The 24,585-nt window shown below is 36.6% G+C and overlaps 1 protein-coding gene across 3 annotated transcripts in view; it reads right to left on the bottom strand.

Annotated features, from left to right (window-relative positions):
- LOC128230164 (protein mono-ADP-ribosyltransferase PARP14-like) overlaps positions 1 to 24,585 on the bottom strand; it is a 35,872-nt gene that overhangs the window by 9,868 nt on the left and 1,419 nt on the right. The window contains exons 2-22 of one of the 3 annotated variants that reach the window (XM_052942216.1): positions 24,060 to 24,227; positions 22,882 to 23,127; positions 20,781 to 22,463; positions 20,316 to 20,605; positions 19,115 to 19,283; positions 18,277 to 18,392; positions 16,979 to 17,206; positions 16,194 to 16,415; positions 15,186 to 15,273; positions 14,723 to 14,850; positions 13,332 to 13,424; positions 12,672 to 12,800; positions 11,397 to 11,411; positions 7,258 to 7,476; positions 5,906 to 5,963; positions 4,531 to 4,634; positions 4,108 to 4,329; positions 2,930 to 3,060; positions 2,290 to 2,380; positions 1,591 to 1,657; positions 972 to 1,228 (exon numbers count right to left, since the gene is read on the bottom strand). In XM_052942216.1, the coding sequence (XP_052798176.1) occupies positions 972 to 1,228; positions 1,591 to 1,657; positions 2,290 to 2,380; positions 2,930 to 3,060; positions 4,108 to 4,329; positions 4,531 to 4,634; positions 5,906 to 5,963; positions 7,258 to 7,476; positions 11,397 to 11,411; positions 12,672 to 12,800; positions 13,332 to 13,424; positions 14,723 to 14,850; positions 15,186 to 15,273; positions 16,194 to 16,415; positions 16,979 to 17,206; positions 18,277 to 18,392; positions 19,115 to 19,283; positions 20,316 to 20,605; positions 20,781 to 22,463; positions 22,882 to 23,127; positions 24,060 to 24,227 (4,724 nt within the window). Of the gene's footprint in view, positions 1 to 971; positions 1,229 to 1,590; positions 1,658 to 2,289; positions 2,381 to 2,929; positions 3,061 to 4,107; positions 4,330 to 4,530; positions 4,635 to 5,905; positions 5,964 to 7,257; positions 7,477 to 8,894; positions 8,922 to 11,396; positions 11,412 to 12,671; positions 12,801 to 13,331; positions 13,425 to 14,722; positions 14,851 to 15,185; positions 15,274 to 16,193; positions 16,416 to 16,978; positions 17,207 to 18,276; positions 18,393 to 19,114; positions 19,284 to 20,315; positions 20,606 to 20,780; positions 22,464 to 22,881; positions 23,128 to 24,059; positions 24,228 to 24,585 lie in introns of all 3 variants that reach the window. The other 2 variants (XM_052942215.1, XM_052942217.1) reach the window with 2 other exon arrangements.

Below are 24,585 nucleotides of genomic sequence, written 5' to 3'. Positions count from 1 at the left end.
AAAAACGGTATTAACGGCATTTGTGAACTATTTGATGATATGCTAATATATTTAAAGAAGACAACTACACCTAACACAGTTGGTTAAAATTTTGTTAGAAATACTGCATATTACAAGTATATCTATTAAACTGCCAGATCAGTAGCGATTTAAAGTAAACAGCGATGTTAACTTTAGCAAGGTTCTGAACAACAGGCCCATTTTTTAATATTGTGTGTTATTGGTATAAGATGGATATTATGAGAAGACGCTTTTCTTGTGTCCTGTATCACGTGTATGAGTTCGGTGTGTAATTTTATCTAATGCTTTTCATGTTATTTTGGAATAAAATTAGGTTCTAGATATGAGTTTTGTGCATGCAAATAGCTTGCTCGCAAAACCTTAAACAACATTCCAAAAGCGTCGCCAACACGGGGGCGGCGATAAACGCACTCTTCATTGTACAGCTAAACTTCTATGCCTATGATTGATGATGTTATCACCTGAAATTTGTGTGCAAATATATTTTCACTGTTATGTTAGATATGCATTCATCGCATACTAGTCTTATCCTACATTTTAATATAACTTTCACGAATACTAATTTTCGGGCGAAAGGGTCAAAGATCAAGGACTCTTTGACCTTTAATATCTTTTTTTTCGGGCGTTTCCGATCAATAACAATTGGACGCATTGGTTTAGCATATTCAAACTTTATATTCATATGTGTCGTGTGTTTTACATACTTCTTTTTTAACATTTGGACACCTTGGGTTAGAATCTTCAAACTTTGTGTAGACGTATGTCATGTGTTTTTACATACCTTTTTCGTGTAAGTCGTTGGACGCCATGGTTTAAGAATCCTCAAACTGTGTATGCAAATGTGTCGGGTGTAATTACATACCTGGTACCGACAATTTGTTAAGTATTTGGACGCCTTAGTGTAATACTTTCAAACTTTGTTTGCGCCGGAGTGATGTGTTTTAACATACCCCTTTCTTGTCATTTTCAATGAGTTCCACATCATCAATATTGTCTTCTCTCTTCAGCTCGACAACAGCAACTCTCCTATCTTTGTCTATCTGATCCTTGATATAGTCAAACCCCTCGTCCACGTTCTTCGTCTTATCGGACACGAATTGCAGAAGAACAAAGTCTCTTTTTCTCTTAGGGGGCACGAAAGGGGCACCGCTGTCCTCATCATCTTGTACGTCATCGACTGCTGCTTGAAAGCCAACTTTTTTGCCACCTAAATAATGCAAAAATAAACCAAACACCAAAATGATAAGGTAACGATATGGTAACAGATTGTTAGGATGTATTAACTAAAATAAAACGTATGATGCAACACAGTCGCATAACCATTTATTTTATGAAAGTACATACTAAAAATATTAATTTGATTAGTTTTCAACGTTATATTGGGTTAACTAAACACTAACTGGTCCAGCCACTGTTAATCGACTGCTGATTTAATGAATAAATATTAATGTATTGGAAAATTTGAGAAATATTTGACAAACTATAATGTTGACCACTAAATACACACTTTGATATATTTTATTATGTTAAAACATATAATTATGTTTTAATATCTATATGTTAACGCACTTTTTGGTTTAGGTATATTGGCATTCCCACTTCCCGAATTCCAACTGCTCACCACTGACTTGATAGCCTGCAAGAAACAAGTTCCATTTAGCGCGGTTATATTAAACGCGATTGGGTTTAACGCTCTTTCCCCTTTTTTCATATTTTTTGGCATATTTTAGCTTGATGCTATAAACAAACATTGAAGGTAGAATTACCATTAATTGATTAATATCTTTTCATTTCGGCGAGCTGTCATGCTTTAGAAATGTGGGTTTCAAGTTTCGTTATCGTGAATGCCTCTTTTTGTGAAATTTGAAGAATTAAAATACAATAACCCCCCCCCCCCCCCATTTAAAATAGCTGCTTCAAGTAATTGTTAAAGGAAGATAACATACAATTACCAACATAATTGGATTAACACATCCTGATCAGTTGAGTAAATGCATACTCATAACTTAAACCAGCAAAGTGTTCGAAATTATACTTTGTCTGCTGGGCCAACCACTATCTAAATTCTCCGATTCAACTGATTGAATTCAATAACGGTTAACTTCTTATTTACGAAGTCGAATGAACGACAATCTATATAATACTGCCATTGGATGGGACAAAATATAATTCCGAACTCTAATAACAGGGCAAAATGTATTTCCGAACTCTTATAACAGATTGTTCATTTATCAATAACCAATTCACTGATTCATGTAAACTACTCACATTGTTTGCATCCTGTGGTCCACCAGGATAGAGAATTATTTTCACGGTAACATCATAATCCGGGTTGGCTTTGCCAAACTCTCCAGCTGCACTGAAAGTTTAGTTTGGGAACAAATACAAGGACCGTTCATGGACTTAGTAGACCTTCTATGTTAATAAACTTTTAAATGGCTTTTTTAATTGCATGACGTATCAAAAAAACGGCCATGTAACGCTAAGACATCAATGAACTTGTAAAACGGCCCTCGTACACTATGAAGTACTGATTCTTTGAACGTCTTGAACAACCCTTATAAACTATGAGTAAACTATTAATTACTGATTCTTTGACCCTCTTGAACAGCCCTTGTAAACTATGAATTACTGATTCTTTGAACTTCTTAAGCAGCCCTCGTAGACTGTGAATTACTGCTTTTTGAACATCGTAAACAACCCATGTATACTACGAAAAACTATTTTTCTCTCAGGGGAGAGTATAATCCGTGTGCAGATATGTGCCCTGTGAAGTTTTGATATTAAGATATGTATGAAATGCCATTTATAGTTATAACGTTAAATGCATTATATAGTTCGAAACGTATAACGTACCATACGCATGAACAAAAAACGTCGAACCAAAAAAGAAATACATGTTATGTACCTGCAAATGCCCTTTGCAACCAGAGCTGCATCATAGTGGTACCCGCCTGTGCCTATAGTAGGTACAGCAATGGTTGTATATTTGTCCGCCTTCATCATCGTCAGGCATTTCTTTATGCAGTCGTGTATGCTCTAGCAATAATAAAAAACTATTTTCAGATTTGTCGTCGTTTTCGTATTCACCATCCTATCCTCCTCCTCCTCCTCACTCTCCCTCCTCTTCCTCGCATCATCATCATCATCATCATCATCATCATCATCATCATCATCATCATCATCATCATCATCATCATCATCATCAATAACCCCCTCCTCCTCCTCCTCATCATCATCATCGTCGTCGTCATCATCATATTCATCATCATCATCATCATGATCATGATCATAATGATCATGATTATCATCGTCATCGTCGTCATCATCATCATCATCATCATCATCATCATCATCATCAAGGGTCAAGGCGATGCTTAATTTATTTTGTTAGAAATACTATGGAGTCTATGGGACTTTGAAAACTATTGAATACAAGTTTTAATTATTGAAAAAAAAACATGTTCACAGAATAACGACCTTTCGCGTCAAGATTTGAATTTCCATGCTGGGTTTTTTTTTGTAAGCCCCTAAAATGTTGTGAACTTTTTTGCGGGGGTAATTTTTTCTGGTGATTGGGATGAACATATATGGGAAAACGGCCGATATTTGCAATCGTGATACCTCGGCTATATATATATTCCATCGAAAACATTTAACCTCGATGGTATTAATGCATTCCTAGTTTTTCATATATTAATAATAACAATATTAATGAAGTGTAGCGTTTTAACGTATAATTTGTATAACTAAGCTCGAATTAGACACATTGAAGTGTATTATAGCATAAAGAATTATGATTTCTGATAACAAGTCCTTAGGTTTAACTATTAAACTGAAATTACTACGCGATCTCTTCGCAGCGTGGTTTAATGTAAAGAATTCTGATATTTTAAAACCATCCATATACATCCTAAGTAGTTTTTGATGGAAAATGGACGAAGTGTTCCGATTGCGATATCCGGCCCCTCCAAAAGGACATAAACCCCCTTCCCCAAGCACCCTCTTCATACGCCACCAGACCCCCACCCCCTCCCCAGGATGCCCTCCCAACCGCCCCAGACCCCCACCCCCTGCAATATATACCTTTTCTCCAGTATCCTGCTTCCATGTGGGCATGACGAAGTGGTACACTTTCTTACACTTGAGCTTGAAGCCCTGTGTGATGACAATGTTGCCTTCCTTGGCATTTCCCCTCTTCTTACACTCTGCCTCGAACTCCTCCTTTCCGGCAGCCTTGGCGAGCAGCATAGGAATGGTGCCGTTAAGTTTCGGAAAACTCGTTGTTGTATCCATAATGACGTCAGCCTTTTAATCGAAATTATTCTTTTTTATGTGTTTCTTCATATTGATAACAAACATTTACCCATTCGAACAATAATTTGTTGTCCTTACCAAAAATTTCAGAATATTTCGAAGTAAATATTATTAAGAAACATAGTATTTATTTGTGTTTAGAATAATAAACATACTGGCTATATATATACAAGTGCATTTTAAAATACTGACCGCCATTTGTTCAATGGGACCATAAATGGTCTCCACTCTTGCCTTGCCAATAGACATATTTCCTTGTTCTGTGTCGGGCTTATCAGCTGGAGGAGGAGGGTTTGCTGTTGATATGTAATACAAAGATTCCTTATTAGTAAACAATAAATTGATATTGAATAAGATAAACGCTGTACATATAAAAACCCAGCTGCTCGAAACCAAGGACCAGGACTAAGTTACAATAAAACAATGGAAACTAGAAGCAAAGGTCCAGCAGCTCAAAATCAAACACACTGAATGGGTAACAATGAAATAAAGGAAACTACAGGGACTATCCCAGCAGCCCAACACCAAGAAAAGGTCCAGCAGCTCAAAATCAAGCACACTGAATGGGTAACAATGAAATGAACGAAACTACAGGGACTATCCCAGCAGCCCGACACTAAGAACAATGATTGGGTTAGAATACAACATTGGAAACATTAGGGACAAGCCAAGTTGCCCCAAATCAAACACAATGATTGGGTTACCATAAAATAACGGAAACACCAGGGGCAATGTCAGCAGCCTAAAACCAGGCACAATTATTTTGTTACTATGGGGTCAAGTTCAGCAGATCAAAATCAAGCACAATGAAAAAGGCCAATAAAACACAAAGCGAGTGACACACATGTCCACAAGACACCATGCATTACACATATACAGTCGAACCTCGTTATGTCAACTTTTTCGGGATCTAGTGAAGTCGAGATAACGAAAAGTCGACTCATCCGAATTACAAAAAATATCGCCAATCCGAACACGTTTGAGTTGGATTGTCCGATGTTTACATCCACAATTGAACGGTCTTGTTAAATATTTTCGTCGTGAAAACAGCAAACTTATTATTGAAAAATAAAGTGAAACAAGAGAAGAATTAATTGTGTCAAATTTAGTTCACAAACAGATTTATTTTATATAGAATAAGAAGGAATAAATTCGGGACCGGAAAAAAAAAAGTCGACATAACTGGAAAGTCGACTTATCCGACGTCGACATAGCGAGGTTCGACTGTATAATGTAATCATTGGTTAATAATTGGACCCCCGCCTAACAGCATTGGAACGAATGTATATTAGTCGTATTAATACAATTAACAACAACAAGTACAGTTTAATGGTGAGGGATTGACATACAAAAAAAACCCAATACAATTATATAAAAGATAATGAATTAAAACAGCATTGCATTGATTACATTCAATGAAGGATCATTAATTACAAAGTAAAGGACGGAAAAGGGCATTCAGTTTAAGCAAAGTAAAGCGCTTATGTCTGTTATTTTAAACTATATATATAGCATCTATAAACACCGTATGGAAACTACAATAAACTATCATTTTCTGTGTCCTTACCAGCCGCCTGATCAGGAGCTGCCAAGCTGAAGTACTGTCCAACTGTGGTTTCAAACACCTATAATAATAATAATAATAATAATAATAATAATAATAATAATAATAATAATAATAATAATAATAATAATAATAATAATATGATGATGATGATAATGATGATGATGATGATGATGATGATGATGATGATGATGATGATGATGATGATGATGATGATGATGATGATGATGATGATGATGATGATGATGATGATACAGATGATACAGATGATACAGATGATACAGATGATACAGATGATGATGATGATGATGATGATGATGATGATGATGATGATGATGATGATGATGATGATGATGATGATGAGGAGGAGGAGGATGAGGATGATGATGATGATGATGATGATGATGATGATGATGATGATGATAATTTCTTTAGAATAATATATTTTATATCGGTGGGTTTACTACAGTCAAACCCCAATGGCTCGAACACGCTTGTCTTGAATTCTTCGTTGGCTCGAACTGGTTGAAAAGGACAGATTTTTTTACACTAAAGGTAAGCACTTTCGTTTGGTTCGAATTTACCGAGACTCGATGTATTTTCACCTGTCCCTGTGAGTCTGAGTCAACGGGGTTCGACTGTTTTCATATCAGAACAAACTTCTTGATCTTCCAATAGTTTGTCGTTAGTCCAATGGAAAGATGGCATGTTTTTGCATACGAGAAATATCCTAGACGAAATTGGACATAGTTAGCTTTGCAAGCGTGATTTATGTAGTTGGATGGTTTGAACATTCTGCTTTTAGGAACTGTTGATATATCATTATGGTAACGGTAGCCAATGATATAAAACTGTGACAAGTTGTCTACATGTCATGTCATGGCTAGTCGACTCATTTGATTGGTAAGTAGCACAGTAGTTTAATGGGAGTTTACTCCTGCTTTGGTGTCATATGACATGTACAAAAATTAGCGAAAATATTTATCTAAAATATTTATTTTTTCTTCAGATTTATCAAAGGGATCACTCCTACCAACTATCTTGCATAACATCATTATGAATTACTGCAGTTAAACAGTGTCAGAAAATCTCGAAATCCATAAATATGTAGTAGTTACTGGATCAATTTTGACCAATTAATAATCATTTCGGATAACTTTGACCGAGCCAAAAGCCGGTTTTATACAAATGGCCATAGGAAGATTTGACAGAACGAATATCTCGACCATAGGATATTGAAAAGCAGGATAATTTCAAATGATCGATTTGCACAATATTATAATTGCTTAATTCATTAAAATGGCGCCGTATTAATGTTGACATTAATGCTGTTCAAGCTCGGAGAGAAGTTTTACCTGACAGGTATTGGCTGCTGCTGCATACATGAATATGACCACGGTGTGCAGATAGGTTCTTGGTGTCTGGAAGAACTCCTTGATAGCCTTAAACATCTGTTTGGCGGCGATGTCATCCGGAAACGAGAACCCTCCCGTGCCAAATGTTGGCATGGCAATGGATGAGAGCTTGTCATGTTCTGCCTGCATCAGACACTGCTGTACCTTCCAGGTGAGGTTCTGGTGCAAGTATACAAGACGCATGTGACACGTTCGAAAGATAAACATAACCTGGGGCCATGGTTAAGATAAACATAACATGGGGCCATGGTTAAGATAAACATGATATGGGGCCATGGTTAAGATAAACATAACATGGGGCCATGGTTAAGATAAACATAACATGGGGCCATGGTTAAGATAAACATGACGTTGTTACGAACTGTCTCAAGCCCAACAAAGAGGCGGTGACACGGTATAAATAGCTTCACCAGAATTTATGTTTACGAACAATAGTAAGTCAGAATCTGAGTCAAGACTGAGATAATTGTTTTGGATTGTCAAAGATTATTCAAATTATGTTCATTTAACAAAATCTATAAAATAGATGTGAAGTAAAAATTTTCAAGTCGTGTTAATTTCAGCATTGTTCGCCATCATCGCTCCATTAGAGAGGAAAGCAGGGGCAGTGATTACGTACAGTCTCAAGTCTGAGTTCAGACTCAAGACTCATTATTTTAAAACTTTATTTCATTGTAATCTTCCTTTTGTCAGAGCATTGATGGTTAAACTTGCTGAAACATATTGCTATTTGAATATCTTACTACTGTATACCTCCGTCTGGTAAAAGAATAAAATAAATATGATTTTTTCTTCCTTGATGAAAATGCTTTTTCTGAGTCTAAGTCTAGACTTGGACTTCAGACTGTTCGTAATCACGGCCCCAGAGTACAAATAAGATTCGCAAATTTGATTATGAAGTCTGAAAGATTCAAAAAATAAAATTGTTGAATGTTAACAAAGATTTTTGATGAAGTTTTTTTTTTGACAACATATTTGTTAGTAATTCTAAAACATGTAATTTGCAATATATATTCAGTGTCACCATTTTCACTCTTTCAATAAAACAATAATCATATAATACTTTTGTTTGCAGCTTTGAGTAAAATCTCGGACTCAAGACGTAAATGAATAAAGACCCAGAACAGTGTGATCCGATTAGTTATACCAAACGAACCAGGAATTTTCCCCTTAGAATAGTCACATTTCTCATGGACATTTAGGCTCAAACATATAAACACTTCAAATTTAATATTTGTCACAAAAGATATGTACGTACAATATGTAAACATTACCAAATACAAAATCTTTAAGCATTCTTCACTGCAAACATGAGACAACATCGAAGTTAAGCATTTTAACATTGTACAGTTAATTCAAAGTCAATAAACACACACGGCACAATTATAACTCTGACTATAATTTCTTTCCAAACTTCTTATGTAAATCTTACTTTTTTAATTTAAATAGGAATTATCTTATCTACAATAAACCATTTTTCTTTTATCGAAATCAATTTTAAGTATGCATTTTTCTAAATGATTTTGCTATTTAAGCTTAAGAAGTTTCTAGAAATTGAGATCTAAATTCATACACACCTGGTTTTTGTCCTTTTCTGCATACTTCTTAAAAAGGTTAGTTTAACTATTAAGATATTTAAAAACAAATATTTTTATGTAATGTGTTAATGTTTAGTTCTATTTCTGACATTGGCTTACTATCCAGTAACAAGTCCCGATGCTATTTTATCGTTCTCTCGTCGATGAGATGTCCCACTCCCAGCCAGCCCCACCACACCGTTAATGAGATGCCCTTCCCCCACCCAACCCCTCCCAAGCCATCAATGAGATGTCCCTCCCCCAGCCAACCCAGCCAACCCACCCAACTTCAAATTAGATGCCCCCATCCCCATCCAACCCCAGCCAGCCTCAAATGAGATTCCCCACCCCAAGCCAACCACACCTAGCCTCAAATGAGATGCCCCACCTCCCGCCAACCCCAACCAAACTCAAATGAGATGCCCCCACCCCCAGTCAACCCCTACCAGTCCAAATGAGATGACTATCACCCAGCCAACCCACCCAACCATCAATGAGATGTCCACCCCCCAGCAACTCCGACCCCAACCATCACTTAGATGTCCCTCCACCAACCACCCAACACGCCGCCATTAAGGTGCCCCTCCCTATAGCCAACCCTACTTCCACAACCAATGTGGACTTTGTGACATACTTCGTTTTTACTGAAATTATTTCAGGATCGAGAAATAGCCTCATTGAATAAGCTCATTGAATATACTTAAAAGACGCAGTGCAAATATGCATAACAAAGATATCAAATAACAACCTCGGGCTTGTTGAAGTTCCGTGACATGTTGATCCCTTTTGTTAGGTGTTTCGGACAGAACAATTAATCTACTTAAATCTAAGTCCGTGCTAAATTTATTCTTTCTAAGTTATATTATTTTATACCAGCAGAAAAAAAAACACAACGAAAATGTACTTTACATGCCGCGAATAATATGATCTTTTATTATCGAGTGGGATTAAAACAAGGTCTTCTCGTGGCAAAAACATATATTTATGATATTTTAAAAAAACAAACAACATGATTGATGGTAGACGAACCTAAATATAAAGAAAGTTATAAAAAAAGATCAGTAAATACATGGAATTATATATTGTGTTCGCCTTAACTTTTTTAGTGTTTGCAATTTGAAATGGGCCAATGTATGGTGACATATTACTGCCGAAAGATAACCTGTTTACGTGCGCGAATTGTTTCGTGTTAACCACTTAATTTTCGCGATAATTATCTAGCTATCTAGTTAATAAGCGAAACTTTTTCGTTTCGATAAATATCATAAGACTAAAAATTGGCTTGAAAGTGCCCAGAACTGCCACCCGTTACCTTTTTTTAAGCTGTACAACATTAACAGGTTGACTAGTTATGGTTTGCGAATTCCATTTAATAAGTAACATATTAACTGGTTAACTAGCTAGGATTCGTCTTACCACTTATCTACAAATGCATTTTTGGCTTTTAGCAGTAACTAGTTATCTAGTTATGGTTTGCGAATTCCACTTATTGAGTAACACACTAGCTCGTTAACTAGTCTAAGATAAAATTCGTGTTACCAGTTACATACATGGTTTGCGAATTCCACTTAGTAAGTAACATACTAACTGGTTAACTAGGTACTATTCGTGTTATCACTTACTAAGTGAAATTCGCAAATCATGAGTAGATAACCAGTTGTATAAATCTAATTATCGCGAAAATTAAGTGGTTATCACGAAACAATTCGCGAACGCTATCAGGTTATCTTACGGCAGTAACATGCCACCATACCAATGTGAATCGAGGATTTTACAACATTTCTGTTCATTACTTTTACGGAGATCGTTTCTGACGAATGAACCTAAAACACCAAATAAATGAGACTTAGAGTCCAATTTTGATAACAAGCCTAGGTAGCCCGCTCTAGTTTTCTTCAGATCGCCAAAATTGACCTCTAACATATATTTCACACATTAATGCGTCTTTGATATAAATTCAAATTTGCTTTATCTGGGGTTGAGGACATCAGGTATCTTTCGTTCAAGCGACAGCGCTATCAGTTAGGAATAAGCAGGGATAACCCGAAATCCGAAATGAAAGCAATAAAAGTGAGTTTAAAGCTACACTCTCACAGATTGACCGTTTTGAAAACTTTTGTCTTGGAATGAGCAAATTTTTGCGTTAATGTATAGAAACCAGCGATACAAGACTGCTGATAAAAGATCAGATCGCAATATTTACGTTCGAAAATTGATATTTCATGGCCCAAAGCGTTACTAACGCTTTAAGAAAAAGGAGTTTGTCGGCAGTTTTCCATAAAACTGAGATATGCTCTATCTTGACTTATATTGTATAATTCTATTGTGAGGCGTTTATATCAAAATCACCTGATTCTGAGAAAAAAAAAAAGAAATGAAAATAAACTAATGTCAAAACTGTCAATCTGTGAGAATGCAGCTTTAAGGTACCAACACCAAATGCAATACCATCAACTGACCTATCACCAAGGGTATTTAACGACCAAATTGTGCATTTCATACATCCGTGTCCAAGTCCTTAATATATAAAGGGCAATAGATAGAGAGTTACATCTATAAGCAGTCATGCATAAATGGAATATTGACATGTTTAACATAACTTAAAATCACTAAATGACGAATCGGATTCAATAATACATATATTTGGTCAATACAGTAAATGATATTTAAAACATTTTTTTTTAAGTTATACGAATTTAAAATAGAAAATAAAAACATAATATCGTTTGGATAAAGAAATATACTTAAATTTATGAGCTATGTGAATTATAGGTCTTATTTCTGAAGTCTTACTACATAATACAAATATACCTTTGATATGTCATTTTTTTTCGAAATATTCATAATTACCAATGGAATAGCGGAGCTCTATGTTTAATACTAGCAGTATCGGGTCAAAACAAATACTTACTGGGTCATTGCTTTTCTAGAATTTGTATTTATTTCACTTAATCAATATGTCCTTTTCTTCAAAACACATTTTGAGTTTGATAAAAACTGGAACTTAATACTTACATTTGTTTTGCTTAACCGTAGGACATTTATAATAGTGCTTTGTTAAGTATTTTATATATGTATCAATTCACTTAAAGATGCAGTCTTACTGCCAAATATGATTAAACACAATAAATACAATTATATATATTCATATGGCAAGAGAAGACTAGTGGTACAGGTGTCACTCTCTCACCCAATATATTATGTGTTCGATCTCCACTAGGGGTTACTCTCTCATAGCTTCCCAAATTGGACACAAATTCTGGTTTCTACTCAGGAAACAGACTTGGGAGTGATTCTATAAGCTATCTGATTTTGTCACAATCGAGCTAGAATAAATTATTATAAACTAAACTAAAGGGGTTTAAAGTTAAAAATCCATAATCCCTATCTAAATATAGAATGCCATGCTATTTATAAATGAAAAAGCTTTCTGGTTCATACGCAGTCTTAGTCTATATGACTTTGTGCGAGTGAATATCAGATCACAGGGGCGGGTCCAGTATAGGGAGCGTAACTTAGGGGGCGCAACCCTTTGACTCGCGCCCCTCCCTCAAAACAAAAATCTATTTCGTTTAAAGTGTTGGCAGCGGAGTTTAGGGGACTCCATTTAGAACATATCAACTCTTTCTTGTTATGGTTCTTTTGGGTCTATTTTAATACTTTTTTTCTCTTAAATTGAAACTGTAAATTCTTGCGATTTTAAGAGCCCCCCCCCCCCCCCCCCCCCCTTGATACGCTATTGGATGGCTGACTAGTCAAAACTTGTATAATATTTACCTTGTTCTTGTTGTTTGCATCATAGTCGGACAACAACACGTAATAGACCTTCTTGCAATGTAGGTTTCCACCAGAGGTGAAGGCTGTACCTTTCCCGGGGTAGCTCTTGTATGTGTTACTCAAGTCCCGCTGAAAAAGGTAAATTGATGTCGGTGTTATACAGGCAAAATATACTAAAGATAAAGGACAATCGTTGTGTCCCATTTTTCTTAAACAACAATAGCTATGTTCCACTGTGGTAAAATATATTAGTTATATCATATCATTTCAAAATGGCCAATGCATGTGAGTACTAAAATACTTCTTACTTTAAAACCTATTTTGGGAATGTTTCATTCATGCTTACATGATAAATTTAATCAACATTAAACGACATAACAGCCGTTATTCATGATTCGCACCACCGCTCGGAAGGGCGGAAATAAAAGGGACTAAACTCATTTGTCTGTAAGTGGAACCCCTGGGGCAAGGCAATCGGTCAAAAATCCTAGGGCGAAGGTTTTCATGCCACAAAACATTTGGAGAAGTTTAATTTTTGTATGGCAGTCTCATCGGGCCTGTCAATATCCCGTCATTCGTAAATCACCTGCTGTCTAAACTCCCCTATATGCCCAATCCCCGGCCCCTTTTGGGCAAAACATTGTTACGAGCATTACCAACCTGTAACGAGGTACCGCCAGCTTTTTTGATGGCGTCTGCTATAGCGCCATGCAGGTTGGGAAAGGATGACGTTGTGCAGACGACTGCATCCGTCTGGAGATACACATGTTATAATAAGACGTTTCTTGAAGACTAAACTTCCCATTCTTTACATTGATATTATTCACATAAAAATCGGACATAATGAAAATATTCACATAAAAATCGGACATAATGAAAAGCGTCATGTATTAACAACAGGCACGATCAAATAAAATTTACGTACAATAATATAATGAAAACTGCAGGGACAAGATCAGCAGTGGACAATTCGAATATAAACCCTGTATAGAGACAACAATACAATGATAACACTTAAGGGACACGCCCAGTAGTCAATGATAGTCTAAACCCTGCTGAGAGGAAAAAAAAAACGATGAAAATTACAGGGACACGCCCAGTAGTCAAAAATGAATAAACCCTGCTTAGAGGCAATACTGCAATGAAACAACAGGGACACGCCAAGTAGTCAATTATAGTAAAAACCCTGCTTAGAGGAAAAAAATACGATGAAAATTACAGGGACACGCCCAGTAGTCAAAAATGAATAAACCCTGCTTAGAGGCAATACTGCAATGAAACAACAGGGACACGCCCAGTAGTCAATGATAGTAAAAAACCCTGCTTATAGAAAAAAAATACGATGAAAATTACAGGGACACGTCCAGTAGTCAAAAATGAATAAACCCTGCTTAGAGGCAATACTGCAATGAAACAACAGGGACACACCCAGTAGTCAATTATAGTAAAAACCCTGCTTAGAGAAAAAAAATACGATGAAAATTACAGGAACACGCCCAGTAGTCAAAAATGAATAAACCCTGCTTAGAGGCAATACTGCAATGAAACAACAGGGACACGCCCAGTAGTCAATTATAGTAAAAACTTTGCTTAAAGAAAAAAAATACGATGAAAATTTCAGGGACACGACCAGTAGTCAAAAATGAATAAATCCTGCTTAGAGGCAACAATGCAGTGAAAACTACCGGGACACGCTTAGTAGACAGAAATGAATAAACCCTGCTTAGAGGCAACGATGCAATGAAAACTACCGGGACACGCTCAGTAGTCACAACTATTATAAACCCTGCTTAGAGGCATCAATTCAATGAAAACTACAGGGATTAGCCAAGTAGTCACACATAGAATAAACCCTGTGCAGAGATAATAATGAAATAAAATAACAGTGGCACGCCCAGTAGTCAAACATATTATAAACCTTGTTTACAGGCAATAATGAAATACAAATTATTGGGACAAGCCCAGAAGTATAAATATATCGTTAAAGAGAGTATAAACAATGCATAGACAAACAAGGCAGGGACCCAAACGACAATAAGCAATATGCAAACCTTGGCATATTCAATGCTTCCTCTACACAGCTCCAAGTTGATGCCCTTAGCCACACAGAAAGCTCCTTTAGGAGGGGCAGTATTGCGAACAATTACTCTTCCGGACCCGAACTCTACGTCAGTAGATTCTGAATATACAGGAAAAACAACAACATTTATTTGTGTTTGCTTTACCTATTGTATAATGGCGTCTATTTTCCGATTTCGATGAATAAATGAAACATTTAAACATGTCAACAGGTTGTCGACGTGATATATACTTTACGGGGTAAGTAGGTGACCCGGAATGGAATATACGGGGCGCAGGAAACCATAGCAAAGCTCGAACCCGATTTGATTTCCTTTGCCCCGTATATGCCATATCGGGTCACCTACTAGCCCCGTAACTTATAATATTATATGCATGCACCAAAATCTATATCCTCATTATTTGTATTGTTGTTTTAGAACGTTGAGGTCTTACTTTTTTCCTCCGTGACCTTCTCCTGTATCTCCGACTCAAGTCTGTGTGGACGATGTTTGTATAACGACTGCAGGACGTACTCAAATGCCTGAAAAAATGAAATATTGATCATTTTTCGATCGGTGTTACAAGTTACAGGGTAAGTAGGTGACCCTATATGGCATATACGTGGCAAAGAAACCATATCTTTGCATATACGGGGCAAAGAAAACCATATCGGGCGAAGAATATGGTTTCCTGCGCCCTGTATATCCCATATCGGGTCAACTACTAACCTCATAACGTATATATCACGTCGACAACCTGTTTACATGCTTGAATATTTCGTTTATTCATCGGGATCGGAAAACAGACGCCATTTTGGTACGATATAAATTTGGTGACCTAATATCGAAAAATATGGGGTCACCGCGTGACCAGTCCTGGACCAATGACGTTGCGTCATTTATGTTAGAGGCGTGATATATATGTTTTCTGATCTTTTACTTATTGCTTAGCTATTTGCTAGACTTGTGGTTTAATGATCGAACCGGCAATCCGTCTATTCTCGGTTGCGGCTGCTAATTTCTTTATTAAAAAATTACTAATTACAAAACTTAAACTTATTCATCGCAAAAAACAGGGTGAGGAATCACGTGCTTTCAAAGGGGTTCTCACATGGCCCACCAAAGGTCACAACCGATGACAACAAATAAATTAGTGGCGTAACTTTTTGACAGCCAAGATATGAAAATATTTCTTAGGAGATGATTATTTTGCTATTTTCTGCATCTATAGATGTGAAATATTTGCTTTAATTTTACCTTGGCCAAAATTTCAGCGTTGTATCCTCCTACAAAATTTCGTCAAGTTGAAATTTTGGCTAATGCTACGTAGGATACTAATTATCTAATGATAATTGCAATGAACCGGCAATCCGTCGGCTATCGGTTCAACGGCTAATTTGTTATGAACAAAACTTAAATTTATTCATCCCAAATATACGTACTTTTATCGTTAATTACTTACGGAAGTTGTGACCATGTCCGACTCGTAGATAACTATGGTAACCTCCTCTAAACAACAGTTTGGCTTAGATTGGAGAAATTCAGCAACAGTCTTAATCATCTCGTTAGCAACGACGTCTCCGGGGTAACCACGTGATATAGGACCAATCGGAGGCATGGCTATGTATTTGATCTTGTTGATGATAGCTTTTGTTAAGCATTTTTCCACGTACGTTTTTAATGACTGAAAGAAAAATCATTATGCTAAGTTTATACAGAGTTGCACCAGAGAAACTGAACAAAGAAAAACAAAAGCTTGCAAATCGATCATATAATGTACCAGTCAATTGTAACTACGGCCCCTCCAGGTCCAGGGAATAGCGGGGACTTTGACTTGCGGTCCAGCCAAGCCCGGGTAAAATCCCCGCGCTGCGGGGACGAACTGATGGTAAAATCCCCGCCAAATGCCCCCGAACTTCAGGTTCCCTAAGTAAGGCATATTCCCCGCTATATGTGGCGCGAATACAAAGCCATTGCATTCACCCGGCACTGCGGGGCCACCGGGAAGGTAAAAACACGGCCCCATTCCCCGGTATACCCCCGGACCTTGGGGGCCGTGGTTACAGTTGACTGGTGCATAACTACAATATTATCATAGCAGTAAGTCAACATTGCATTATTTAAGAGTCAAAACCATTGCTTTGAGGCAACATGCATGTATATATCATAGACAGTATCGTCATTATATATTTTTTATATATGAGTTTTCAAATAAAAGGTGTAATCGCAATATGAGTGTAGCCTTACCGCTCGCCCAGTTTGACCGTCCCACTTTTCAGCGATCTTCAAGAAGTAGATATTTCCCACGGGACCCATTGTTTCAACAATAGCCCCATCTGCAATCGAATTCAATGACAACTGCTTAAAGGCCTTTTCGGCTTCCGCTTCCGCCATTGGGGACGCAGAGCATATAGCGTCCAAAACTTTACCAGATGGCTTTGGTGCTGTGGCGGTTGGGCAGACAACAATTTCCGTCTAGAATTAAACAAAACCTTTAATAAGATTAACTATTCAGATTTGGATTTTTTTTTATTGAAGCATGGAAACCCTAAGAGTTTGGTCCGTGGTCACCAAGCCAGACAAGTGGGTTTCCTCCGGGTACTCTGCTTTCCCCCACAACACAAGACCACACTCTCGCGTAACATTGTGCCAACAAGAGTGATTAACATCATGTTATGATAACTTATTTCACAATCGTTGTAAAAAATGAAGTTTAAAATTAACTCTCGAATATACCATTTTCTTTGCAATGTACGAACAAGCGCTCAGAATTTAAGAAAGGCAGATACATTTTAAACTACACTTTTCTTTTGAATTATCTGAGTTATGTAATACTTTAGACTTTCAAATCTTAATCACTAAGAAGTATGAATGAAGAAACTAGCATTGCAAGAGGGCAATTAAAGTCATTGAGATTTTACAGGATGTATTTTATTTTGTCTCAGATTACATTCTGTTTAGCGGGCAACCAAATAATGACGTTATGTGTGTAAAGTTGTAAAACAGTATTGTATACATGTTACCTAATGATAAGGGTAAGGCGATGGCATTGGCAGGTAATAATCTAAATGTATTTATAAAAGAAGCATTTTCAGCACAAACAAAGTAATACACATTAAGAAAACAAATTATATACGCTTTCTTGTGGTTTATAGAGATTTGTCAGTGAAATAAAATTGCCCTCTCATGGTCTCAAATCAAACGTCAGCGCTGGAACACAATTTCAACAATGTCATTTCCGAAATGACGAGACGTGCGCGTACAAGTTGGCGCGCTTTTCTTTTTTTAATTTAATGACTTTCAATTCCAATCTTTGGCATATACTAAAAGAAAAAAGTGTTTGTTTTAGTGTGAGGCAGCAATAGATTTCAACTTGTGGACACCAAAAGTGAATATTTCACTCATGGCTACACAACCCATGGAATATAAATTTTGATGCTGACTCGGTGAAATATATTACGATCTTTCACTGAAACAAACAATTATCTTCTATATTTTTAAAAGGGTTTGCGAGTAATCTACACAGATATTTTTCAAGGCCTTACCCCCGTTTCCTCTAACTTCCCCCATTTGATAATAAGAGATTTCCTTCCAGGCATTGGAAGCGTCCTTGACCCGTTCCTCAGGCACAGAAGATTCTTTTTTGTGGGTCCTATGGTATCTGTAACGGGAAAGGTTGACTTTATAACTAATTTCAAATACATTTAAACACCGTTTATTCGAACACCGTTTATCCGAAATAATCGCTATTTCGATGTTTTATTTTTTATTTGTATATGAATTCCATAAGGCCAATATAAAATATTTGTTAGATTTTTTTCCCATTTTTTTAAAATGGGGGCGGGGGTTGTCATTTTACATTTGACTTTTCTTAGATTACTGTTCATAGTTGAATATGTGTTTATTCTCTTTCCTATTGCATAATGGACCTTATACATGTGTTTCTAAAAGATCCTCCAAAATTATCGCAGTTATTCTCCTTATTTTGTTATTCATCGACTCCATAGTAGTAGGGGACCCAAAATGGCAAAAAACTCCTAGAAAACAATGTCCAGACATATATTCTTTTTCACACTACGTTATTATCATTCAATGTGTCTAGACTAGTTGTTGGATCCTGATCAGGACTTGTCAAACACGAACAAAATCAAATTTCTTTAATGGTAAGTTATCCAATAACAATCCTTGAATATCACATGGTAATACTGGTTGTTGGTTAAAAAGGCTAACACAAAACGAACACATTTCATTGTTTAAGAGCAATCGATGTAGCAAAGCACATTTTAATAATCCCTTAACAACAGGTGAAGCTGTGACTAAAGTAGTTTCAAAACAGCCGGAACTGACCTTTAATGTATCAAAAAGAGCTAATGGAATTCCTACCCTTTCCTAAGCTCACTTTTTCCACAGGCAAATGGAAGCAATTGTCCCCAAACTGTGCGTGCATTTCTTGTTGAATCGTTCGCACAGTTGCAGGATTGTGGTCGTAGAAAAATATCTCTCGAACATTTGGGTACTTCTTGTACGTGTTCTTGATTGTTTGTAGCATCAGCTGAAATTGACAAAATACGTGCTAATTGGTGTAAACCTATACCTCAAACTACTTTACTACTTCTGCTACTGCTGTCGCAGTTGCTGCTACCTCTGCATTTACTACTGCTGCATTTATTACTACTAGTGATATTGTTATTGCTACTACTGCCGTAGGTCCTTCTTCTACTACCGCTGCTTCTACTACTACTACTACTACTACTACTACTACTACTACTACTACTACTACTACTACTACTACTACTACTACTACTACTACTACTACTACTACTACTACTACTACTGCTACTACTACTTCTTCTACTTGTATTGCTGCTGCTACTGCTACTGCTGCTGCTGCTGCTGCTGCTGCTATTACTACTACTACTACTACTACTACTACTACTACTACTACTACTACTACTACTACTACTATTACTACTACTACTACTACTACTACTACTATTGCTACTACTACTAATACTACTATTACTACTACTACTACTACTACTACTACTACTACTACTACTACTACTACTACTACTACTACTACTACTACTACTACTACTACTACTTCTACTACTACTACTACTACTACTACTACTACTACTACTACTACTACTACTACTACTACTACTACTACTACTACTACTACTTCTACTATTACTACTACTACTACTACTACTACTACTACTACTACTACTACTACTACTACTACTACTACTACTACTACTACTACTACTACTACTACTACAACTACTACTACTACTATTACTACTACTACTACTACTACTACTACTACTACTACTACTACTACTACTACTTCTACTACTACTACTTCTACTACTACTACTACTACTACTACTACTACTACTACTACTACTACTACTATTACTACTACTAATACTACTACTACTACTACTACTACTACTACTACTACTACTACTACTACTACTACTACTACTACTACTACTGCTATTACTATTACCACTACTACTTCTAGAACAACAACTAGAACTAAAATAAACAACGATGATTTTGATTCGTTATTTACCCTTGCAGATCGGCTGCTAGAGAACTTCCCTTGTCCATGTCCAATGAGAGGAGTAGCAACTGACCGAAGAATAAACTTCGTGTCATTGTTCATTGTCGACAGGACATTTTCCAGCGCCTTGTCCACCAGTTCCTCCTCTCCCTGTGCCCCACCCTGCCAGACAGGAGCGGCAACGTGTATAATCTTCTGAAAGGGCAGTTTTCCGGCATCGCTGATAAACACCTCAGATGTCTCCAGTGGACCGTGCGTCTTGATGTGATGATCACACTGGCTTTGAATCATTCTTCCTCCTAAGCACGCAGAAAATAAAATGCATACTTGAGAAGAAATTATTATAGTGTTAACATTGCCTCTTTAATGCTTTTTAAGTATATCTTCATAGTTAACACGTAATTATTAGCTCATAATGATTTTGTGAATTACTTGTACAATGATATAACAAAACCATCTTTATTACGCCCTTACCTTCTTCCACCAAGTCCCTGCCTAGCCCTTTTCTCATGTGTTTTAAGTCACAATTTGTAGGATTAACGACGACATCCACTTCGAGAGTAGGGTCCGTTAAGGAGCCTGTACCGACAAATAATCCTTGGCCAGAATCAAGAATAACAATGCAATGTACTCTGTTTTCTTTCATCTCTTCTTTGGTAGCTATCTTAAACTCACATTTGTGAGATTTGCGGGTAGCCCGTAAGATTTCAACAAACTCCTCGTTGCTGCTTGAGCAATGTGTTCCAATTCCTGGACCTTGAATGTTTCTCCAAGAAGCAAAAACTTTTGCCGCGTACGTTTTGACAACATCGATAACTGTTCTCCTTACCAGCTCCACCCCCTCAACATACAAGTTTTCATCTTTCTTGTTGAATGATAACACATTTGGGTCAATTTTCACCGCCTTTATGCCTTTCAGTTCCTTCTTTATACTCGCCATAGCAGTAATATCACAAATATACTTCAAGATGTACGGTGACATATGAATTTTTTCCCGTCTTTGAAGTAAAACATCTACTTCTTTCTCGAGTTTATCAACCACTAACGGCAGGTAATCCTTACCACTCACAACCTTTACCTTAATGAGGCTCGTTACCATTTCATATGATATTTTTACATATGGTTTAAAGTTTTCCTCGATTTCCTTCAGCTTCTTTTCAAGAGTCCTTTTGTCAACAATTTTTCCTTCAAATTCCAATTCCTCCAAAGATACCAGGTCCAGAATTTCTCGTTCTAATTGTTCCAACTGTACCTTTGCGCTGGCGTACAACGTTATTTTACCATCGACAGTAGTAAACCCACACCTAGTGCCTAGGTCATTGATGCAATCCTGTATTTTGTCGGTCATCAGTTTCGTTGTCAGTATTTCTTTGTGTGCTTTATCGGGGAATTCAAATTGGTGTTCAACAATTCTGTTCAACATGGCCCAGATTTCTGTTTCGGCTTTCTCCACGTCTTCCTTTACACCAGTTAACGTCAATGTTATTTTATCAGTGTCAACTGTTACATCTAAAGAGTCTGCTTCAAAAGCTTCATACAGTGCCAAATCCTTAAAAGCTATCAGCCTTGGCAATATGTGTTTTTCAAAAGGAATGCTCTTTGTCATGCGTGGTCGTGGCGGTTCAATTTTATTTAACTTCTCCTGAAGTTGTTTTAACTCTTCCTCTTCCTCCAAACCAACAAGCACGACTCTGTTGTCCGAATACATTTCTTCAATATAAACGTTTCTGCCTGCATAGTGGTCCAGAACATCTTTAATATCTTTGCTATTAGCTTGATCAAACGTTCTGTCATCAACTACAATTTTGTTGAAGTATTCCTGACAATTTGCTTTTATCTTTTCTGGAAACTCTCTTCCGCGTTTGACTCTGTGATCATCGTGGGAACATTGAAACTCAAACTTAATTTTACCAAGTCCATCTAAAGCCCAGACAATATTTGTGCAGAAATTTTCTTTAAAATCTTCAGTTATTTCATCTAAATAGAAATCCTTCAGGTATGCAACCTTTCGAGCATTCAGATTGTCGATTATCAATGGTTCAACTTCTATTTCTGTCTGTAGACCATGAATATCCCCATAGAATGGTTCGATTTTCAGCTGATGATGACTTTTGAATTTTTTAAACTTCTTTTGTTTCTCACAGGCCTTTTTGACATCTGTATTATGTGAAATAGAGTTAGCTTAGAATGTTTTAAAATTAATTAGCAAATAAAACATATATACATAATATCGGAAGTTACAAAAAAGGAAATAACTGCCGTTGATGTAAGCATTCAATTAATGAACTTAAAGCACGGCTACATTCACGTCAATATATATGAACTATTCATATTAAAATCATAATCAACATATGTCATCGACAAAAATGAGGTTTTATTCAGTTATCAGACCTGACACTCGTAAAGCTTCAAGCTGGTAAAACGCAAGGGTCTGTACTTGGGCCATTACTATTTTAGTGTTCATTAATGACATTGTTGATCAAATTTAATCAGGAATACGTCTTTCCGTCGAAGATAGAAGCTATGTATTATTGCCCTATGAATATATATTGTTTAATCCAACAAATGTTACTACCTTCCACAGTAGTAAGATGCACAACACAAGAGCCTGCATGCGGCTGGAAGAGGTTTACATCGACGTCTAAATCGGCAAAACTGAGTTCGCCAAGCATGAAAGGGTTGTTGAAGAAGATGTGGACTTCTCTGCGCTCGCATTGTGGCAAGTTGGTTACCCGTAAAGAGTTGGATTCCACCACGGCAAATAGTGAAGTTATCTTCCAGAAGTCGCTGTCCCTCCATTGCTCTTTCAGGAATTCAGTATCTATAATGAAGTGCATACAATTAAGGATTATACTTGGCCTTAGGCTTTTGGGTTGCATTATTTAAATGAATCAGTCGTGAAATTAATTTGTTAATAACAAACGATACCAAAAAAGGTTTCAAAAACAGAATGCATCGAGCCGGGAACCCCGGTATTTGCAGTTAAGACCGGACCCACTACACACTAGAGGCAAACCATTAAGGTTTTATGAAATATATAGACAACTAAAGCAAAAACAGTTTATGAATCGCGATAGCAGTCACGTTCAACATTCATTTATCAGTTTAATCTAAACATTTCGAACACTTAAATGAAGCATGATTTGATCTACATTTTAAATGACTTTCCCCCTCATACACCAAAATAAAACGAAACATAACGTTTAATGGGACTCGCTCATGTTTTGAGACCAAACAGATTTGAGATTTTACGGTTTTGAATCGAACACACTTATATCACAATTATTTACTCTTTGATACCGAAATTGCTGAAAAGTATACAATTTAAGTATAAAATACTGGCTGTAGAAGAGACCCAACCAATGCCGGTAGTGGCGAGAAAAAAATAGAAAATAGGTACCATATTCACTCGGACTAATAGTAGGTTGATGGATATTTAAACCTTTATTGAATACATTGGTTGCCTCACGTGATTATATCAATCAACCAATCACGATACAACCTTTTGTTGAATCGCGTAGCAAACGTTTTTCAAAATGGTCGATTTGAAAGACAAAAGTATATCATATGTCAACATTTGTTGAACGGTTTCTGCCGTCAGTATCCTAGTTTTAAGACTGATACTGATTTACAACACTTTATTTCGTAATATGTTTTTCGGTAAAAAAATGCGTTTTACAAAATATGTAAAAGTCCCTTTATGGAACTCCTAATACTTCTGATCAAGACCTGTGCAGAAAATAACATACTAACCTTTTTCTTTGTCGAAAATCAACAGTGCCGAATTCTTAACTTCTCCATGTCGAATCTCAGGGCTTGCTTTTGACTTTCCCTTGACAAATGTAGCGATCTGCGGTATGTCGATCGGTTTACTGCTTTTCCATTGTACCACAATGAATCGGCCCTTCCGGTTACTTTGGGCTGGGGAAAGTTGTATCGTAATAGATTTTAACTAAAACATATCACTTTTGACAAAATCAAAATATCAAATATTTGTCTTCAGTTGTTGTTGTTGTTGTTGTTGTTTTTTTTTTTTTTTTTTTTTTTTTTTTTTTTTTTTTTTTTACCTCAACACGCATGCCATATCATAGATCCTAGTTAAACTTTAAACCTTTCAGATTATTACGTTAGCTGGATTTTTAAGGACAAGCACTTACACAGACACATCGTGTATACTGCAAAGAATTATTGATGAGGAATTTTATGGCAAAGTTTTATACACTGTAAAAAAATTAATGCTCGTCAGACATTGTTACATACAACTGTGAATAATTTCATT

This window comes from Mya arenaria, chromosome 4 (assembly GCF_026914265.1).
Source record: "Mya arenaria isolate MELC-2E11 chromosome 4, ASM2691426v1".
Taxonomy (NCBI): domain Eukaryota; kingdom Metazoa; phylum Mollusca; class Bivalvia; order Myida; family Myidae; genus Mya; species Mya arenaria.
This window is presented reverse-complemented; position numbering and strand designations above follow the sequence as displayed.